Source organism: Pipistrellus kuhlii, unplaced genomic scaffold, assembly GCF_014108245.1.
Source record: "Pipistrellus kuhlii isolate mPipKuh1 unplaced genomic scaffold, mPipKuh1.p scaffold_m20_p_4, whole genome shotgun sequence".
Lineage (NCBI taxonomy): Eukaryota > Metazoa > Chordata > Mammalia > Chiroptera > Vespertilionidae > Pipistrellus > Pipistrellus kuhlii.
The window spans coordinates 36,868,877-36,876,190 of NW_023425540.1; the positions used below are offsets into that span (position 1 = coordinate 36,868,877).

The 7,314-nt window shown below is 37.4% G+C and overlaps 1 protein-coding gene across 2 annotated transcripts in view; it reads right to left on the reverse strand.

The window, feature by feature from the left end:
• The window catches only part of WDR41 (WD repeat domain 41), a 32,338-nt gene extending 25,224 nt beyond the window's left edge, over nucleotides 1–7,114 (reverse strand). Inside the window, exons 1-2 of one of the 2 annotated variants that reach the window (XM_036409596.2) lie at nucleotides 6,842–7,114; nucleotides 4,511–4,626 (exon numbers count right to left, since the gene is read on the reverse strand). In XM_036409596.2, coding sequence (XP_036265489.1) covers nucleotides 4,511–4,626; nucleotides 6,842–6,892 — 167 coding nt within the window. In that variant the 5' untranslated portion in view covers nucleotides 6,893–7,114. The remainder of the gene's footprint in view (nucleotides 1–4,510; nucleotides 4,627–6,841) is intronic. The other variant, XM_036409595.2, reaches the window with a different exon arrangement.
• Between the last annotated feature and the right edge of the window lie 200 nt (nucleotides 7,115–7,314).

The window sequence follows — 7,314 nt, forward strand, 5'->3', positions numbered from 1 at the left end:
TTTTAGCTGAGCCACCAAGAAAACAAGAAAATCCTTCTGCAAAATTCTCAATAAACTGACATTATCTAAATACCTGAAGCGTGAAACCTGGATTACAACAGCTGACCAAAAAACTAGAATGCTATGTCTACAAAAACTAAGTAAAAACATAAAAAGTGTAACAATATAATGTTTATTTAAGGTATTTTGGTAATTTGACAATGCATAAATAATGTACATATGCAATGATGAAGATAATTCTAAATTAAACTGTTAAAGAATGAAAATATTAAGCTCTTAATTCTATTTGTAATAAATATTAATAGTTTGTAGATTTTTTGTTTTCTTATTAATAATGACTTTCAGTTATTTTTTGCATACACTATGAAATTAAATTTTTAAAAACAATACACAGATTGAAAGTTCCAAAGGCCTGTGACTGACTGAAAAACTTCAGATTTTAATTCCATGGAAATTTTGACATAGTAATGACTTGAGTACCAAGAATTAAATATGATTCATGTAGTAATCTCTTCTTTATTGCAAAAAAACAAAAAGTAGGGTGCATTCTCCCCCCACTCCCCCCCCATTTATTTTAGACATTTAGATTCACTCTGTTAGATAGCAAAAATAACCACAAAGTCCTCTCCTTCCTAATGTCATCACTTGCATAAAGCATTAGTTGCTTCAAGAGGTAGAGTTTATTTATCCACGTACTGAATTTGTGCCAGCTCCTGATTTGTTTTAGCCAATGAAACAACAGCAAATAGTATACAGAGACTTGAAAAGTTTTACATTGGGCTTGCCATTTTGCTGGTATTAGAACTCCCTGATCACTAAGTGAACAAGCATTTGAGCACTCACATGGAGAGAGAGCCCAGTCACTGTTAACTGCCAGCCCCAGCCAATCTACCTGTTAACCACAGATGCATAACTAAACCTAACCAAGGTAAGCCAACCATGATGCAGATGGGGGGAAACACACACAAAACAACTTACCCAGTGAGCCTAACCCAAATTGCCACCCTGCAAAATAGTGAACTAAATATATAATGGTTGTTTTAAACCACTGAATTTTGGGGTGATTTTTGACAGAGCAATAAACAGATAACTGGTGTAGTTGTCTATAGCTTTTTACTGTTTATAGAACTTTACTGTATCATACATGACCACCCCTGTGAGGAAAATGTAATCAGATAACAGCAGTTGGACAAGAATCATTATTCTACAAGAGGGCCTTTTCTGGAGTCTTCTTCTAACTAGGTACTCAGAATGGCTTAGAGGACATGTCTGAGGGCAGATAGCAATGAACATGGAATCTTAGCAGTTAATCTATATAAAGAGTTAAAGACTACATCCTGAAAGTAAACTACATATTTTTTACTTAACTTTTTTAGGCAAAATGATGTGAGGATTCCTTAAGATTCAAATATTATATTAGTGATTATGACCTGAGAAATTATTCGAGCATTTTTTAACCTACCTACGAATTTTCTATGGTAAAATATGGTACAAGAAAACTTGAACTGCTCAATATCCTATCTTCCCAGAAATGTTTAGTTTCAAAGATATGACTAAATAAAATACAGTATCTCTTCGTACTCAACAACAACAAACATTACCAAAAACGCTGAAGATTATTATACTATGGTTAACATGTTATAATTTGTTTGGCTTATATCACAACAGAAAAATAAAGTTGATAGACTAATAATATATATGAGATGAATCTTCAAGCAAAAGTTGAGGAGGAGTATCTTGTCTATACATATAAAAGCCTAAGTGACTGTTCAATCTTTCAACCAGTAGCTATGATGTGCACTGACCACCAGGGGGCATATGCTCTGAAACGTAGGTAAGTTTGCTGCTGGGGTACAGCTAATCGGGACTGGGCCAGATGGGCCAGATGGGCCCTGGAGCACTCCCACAGTCCCTCCCCGGCCCTGACCATGCATGGTGGGGTCCTGGATTGCGAGAGGCCAACGGACCCCCACCGGTGCATGAATCCATGTACCAGGCCTCTAGTCCTATATAATAAAAGACTAATATGCAAATTGTCCCTATGGGCGAGATTTTGACCCATAGGGAGTTAGACGTGCACTGACCACCAGGGAGTGGTGCGGAACATGGCAGACATTAGCAACAGGCGACAGTGGAGGTGCTGCCAGACCCAATGGGTCCCAATAAAAGCAGGATGTGGCAGGATGGTGGAGCAGGTGAGTGGGCGGAACCAGGCCAAGGCGGTGCGAAGGGAGGCCCTGGCCAGCAGCTGGGGGACAGGAAGTCCCAGCTGGTGGCGGCAACATTGGGCCTCGAGTTGTATAATAATTTGGCTGGACTCTGTCCATGTTTTCTGAAGGAAGCTGGACTCCTCAGACTTGACCTGCGTTTGTACTAATGAGGTGACTCAGGGTGGACCCCTAGACCGTTTAAAGGTGGGAGCTAGCCATGTGGAAAATATGAACCATGAAATTAGAGGATTAGGGCTTTGAGCCATAGATATCAGCCTGACCTCAAAACTGGGGAAGGAAGAAAGGCTAGAAATTGAGTTTAATCAAGTGGTGAATGATTTAATTATTCCTATGTATAAAACCACTACAAAAACTTTGAATGCTCAAAGTTTGAGTGAGCTTTCTCTTGGTGATACATACTGAGTTGATGAAGGGTGATGGATCCTGAGTAATAGAGTTTACATTTAGGATCTCCCTTTTTAGACCTTGCCCTTTTTCATTTGGCTGCTCCTGATTGTGCCCTTTATAATAAAACTGTATAGTGCTTTCCTGAGTTCTGGTGGTCATTCTAGCAAATTATAAGGGGAAAGTGGCAATATAGCCAACTGGTCAGAAGTGTGGGCGGCCTGGAAACCTGGAGATTGCAGCTAGTGACTAAGGTGAGGGTAGTGCCGTGCAGGACTGTGCCTTAACCTGTAAATCTGACCTAACTCCAGGTAGCATCAGAATTGCATTGCACATGGGAAAGGTAACTAAATACCAATAACATAAGAAAAGCAGATAATATGCATATATGAACACAGACAATAGAGTGGTGAAGGCCTGGAAGGAGTTGGCTCAGGGTGGAGAGAGAAAAAAAGAAAAGGGATAATAAATATAAATACGTAAATAAAAGCTGGAGGATAAAATAATTTAAAAACAAAAGAAAGAAAAGCAGAGAGAAGGTTAATAGACAACAGAAGTGATAGTCATAATTAGGAATAATCACAGAAGCAGTCACCATGGAATAAAAAATGAAAAAAGAGCCCAGCTAGGATCAGTGGTTGAGCCTATGAACCAAGAAGTCACCGTTCAATTCCCAGTCGGGGCACGTGCCTGGGTTGCGGGTTCGATCCCCAGTGTGGGGAGTGCATGAGGCAGCCGATTGGTGATTCTCTCTCATCATTGACGTTTCCATCTCTCCCTTTCCCTTCCTCTCTCTGAAGTCAATAAAAATATATTTTTTAGAAAATGAGGAAAGAAAAACCACACATACACACACATACACAGTTTTAAAGGCAAAAGAGACAATTAGAGGTGATAGTGGAAGAATTGATAAAGACAACAGAAATGGGGTAAGGGAGTTAAGATGGCAAATAACTTAATAGTCTGGGGACTCATTAATTCATTTAACAACTACCTATTAATTGCCTGCTACATGTTAGGCACTGTGCCAGGCACTAAGGATATGTGGTGAACAAGAAAAACATAGCTCCCACTCTCATGAGGTTTATATTGTAGAGGGAAAGATAAAAGTTAAATTGTGTAATTGTTATTGTGATATTTGCTACAAAGGATAAGGATACAATTAAGTAAGAGTTTAATAAACAGATCAGTAATAAGTTAAGCCTATAGTCCAAACACCTACACACCTTTATATCTATTTGCAAATATTATATATATGTTACCAAAGTAGTACAGAATAATGTGCATTTTATTTATTATTTATAGTTGTACAATTTTATTAGTTTCATGTATATAACACATGACATTTATTATCTTATAATATGACCATAATAATTCTAGTAAACATATATCACCATAGTTATTATGACATTATTGAATCTATTCCCTTTGCTGAATAATACTAATTTTAAAGGGGTTTCATCAATAACAACAAATCCAGATTAAATACTTACCTCACCTGCCACTAAAAATATTACATTCCCTTAGGTATCTGACACTTAAACATTTCCCATATTTGTTTGTCAAATTTAAGTTCGCCTTAACATAACTCCACCCAAATTTTAAAGTCATACACTTCCCAAAAAACTAACAACAAAAACCACCAAAAAAATTTGAGCTGTCAAAAAAAAAACCCAAAAAATAAGGATCAAATCATCAGATATGAAACCCTGACTTCTGAGCAAAAAAGACTTCGGATATCCATTTCACCAAGATTCAGAGGTCAATTTCTATTGTACTAAATTTTGCTAATGATCAGTTTTGAGATTTTTAGAAGAGATTAATTCTGAAGTTTTTGATATAAAATTCCCTAAGAATTCTTTCCAAACAATAATTAATTGAATAGAGTTTCTTACCTGTAGTCATCTAGCCGTACCAGAAACCGTACAATGTCATGGTGAGCTTTCAGTACAAGCAGTTCAGTGTAGGGGTTCTGGGTTTGTTCTTCACCTATCGTCTGTAAAGGAGATTTCTTGTATTGGGGGAAAAAAGACAAAACAAAAGAGAAAGAGAAAATGATTTATGATAAAAGGCATACTGCAGTAAAACTGCATGGTATACATCTAAAAACATAACATTTAAAAACCTATTCTAATACTACATAAAGGGTGGGGTAAAAGTAGGTTTACAGTTGTTGGTATGGAAAATAATAAATAATACTACAAGAATAAATACCATGTTTCCTATATCACATCTGTAACCTACTTTTGCCCTACTTTGTATTATTTCCCCTAATATCAACTGGCTGCCAATTTAAGGCAAAACATTTTTCTTACCATAAATCCACACCATAAATTTGTTTTCAAGTCTCAATAAATTTAGAAAAAGGGTGAATTTTATTTTATGAAATTATATTTCAATAAACCTGACCTAAAAAATGAATGGACCAATCCAACTCAATATTTTTAAATGTGTTTCTCAATTGAAACTTGGCAGAAACAAAACTGCAGGTCAAAGGGGTAAAATATTAAACACACAGCATTATATGTTTGCTGAATGAATAAAAGAATGAAATAATTTAGAGTCAATGAATTCAATGAAATCAACTTTGAAAAATAACATTGATAAAGATAATTACTAACATTTACAGAGTATTAGGTGGCATTCCATATGCCAAATACTGCAAAGCACATATAACTCGATAACTCTCTAAGACAGGACTTATTAACCCCATTTCTGTAGTCAAACCCACTACTATTTTATAAAATCTCTGTTCTTACCCTCTAAACTGCAGGTTTAAAAAAAAAACAAAAAAAACTTTACACTATTTACATTTTGGATCAGATAGTTCTTTGTCAAGGGCTGTCCTGTACATTGTAGGATTCTAAATAGCATTCCTAGTTTCTATAGACGTCAATAGAAATTCACTCCACACCCAAATTGTGACAAGCAAGAATGTCTCAAGACATTGCCAAACGTCCCCTAATGGACAAAATTATTCCTGCTTACTTTAGAAGCTTAGATTCAAAGTTCTTGCAAAATTTAGGGCAAATCATTGCTTTAGATAATGTACAAATTCACAGCAGTTATAAAACTGAAATACTTTTACATTATGAAATATACAACTTAACATGCATAAATGTTTTCCAAAAAAAAATCACACTAAAGCAGTATTTTTTTTTTTATCGCATTGCCCTGTTAGCAGTGAAAATCAAAAGTGAGAATTCTGAAAACTATATACTACTTTCCACAAATGAAAGCTTGTCAGATATGGCAGAATTAGTTAATCAAATTCTATGATTCATCAAATAATGAGTCCTGTACTGAATTGTCATATATATATCCTATGTGGACTACTCAACTTTACACAATTCTCCTATAATTTTCAGGATTTCAGCCTATCTTAAATACACCTAATTTCAAGTAAGAAATGCTTTTTTAAAAAATAGAGAATAAGCTTCAAGTGCAAAGATATGAGGAAGTTAAGACTGAGAAGTAAGGTTTCTGGATTTACAACAATCTAAGTTTCCTATTTTTAGTAGTCAAAACATATTTTCTATGAGAAATAAAAGGAAATTCGGCACAAATTGTATTCTTGGGTGGCATATGAAATAAGTTCCACACCTCAATACTTATAAATTCCAAAACTTTTATATTCGCAAATATAAACCTCATTATAAATATAAACCTTATTACAGTCTATTCAATTATTTAGTCCCATGAAGAAAGCGTTGACTATGGAATAAAAAATAGCAATTAATTAGGAAATAATTTTTTCTTGACTTTGAAGCAAAACATTAATTTTAAAAGTTAATTATATCTTTTTTGGTTCTTGTATAAAACCTCAAATCAACTTTATATTTCCTGAGCAATCAGGGGAAGTGACACCAAGTCAACGAAAAAAATGTAAAGTTGCAGTCTCCACACTTTTTAAAATGGATATGAGACTTAAGTAGGGAGAAGACTAGCTGAGTATCCTTGAGCCCGTTGTTGAACCCCATCAGCTCCAGTTTTCTCATCGTTTGGAACAAAGATGCTGTATTTAACTCTCAGCGTCTTAGGAGCATCAAAAGTACAAAGTAGCCATAAAAAGCGGCGCCCCACCCCCCAACCCAACCTCCTCCGCCCGAAACCTGGCTTCACAACACGCAAGCCCCTCCTCCAACACCGTCTCCACCGTCTCCAGACTCAGGGTCCCAGCTCCCACCGAAGCTTCCGCCACAGGCACGCTCCACCCAGGGCTTTACCTCGGCCAGCCCCTGAGGTTCTCGGCTTCCCCCGATCAGCCATCGCAACATCGGGGAAAGGCCTCTTGCCAGGCCCAGGCCACAGTCGGCCCGAACTCTGCCTCCTCCTACTTCTCAGGCACAGAGCGCAAGGGAGCTGCTAATACTTGCCGCCCCAGAAATGCCCACAGAACACAGTGATGCAAAGGAGAATCCACAGAAGCAGGAAGATGTTTGTCCCCCAGGCGCTGCCGTACCCCACAGAGGCTTGGTTTACAGCAGCCAATAGAGGAGCTGTAGCCCACAGCTGGCTGGGGTACGGGCGAGACTTCAAAGGCTCTAAGTGAGCAGGCGCAGGGGCGTGGCCCACTTTGCACAAGAGCTTGGGTAGCTTGAGCGGCCCCTGGTGGATGCGTGTGGCACAGCACCTGAGTCAAGTGGGTGCTTACCAATTAGTAGTCCCCTTGCATCCTTACTAGACTGGGGACCAGGAG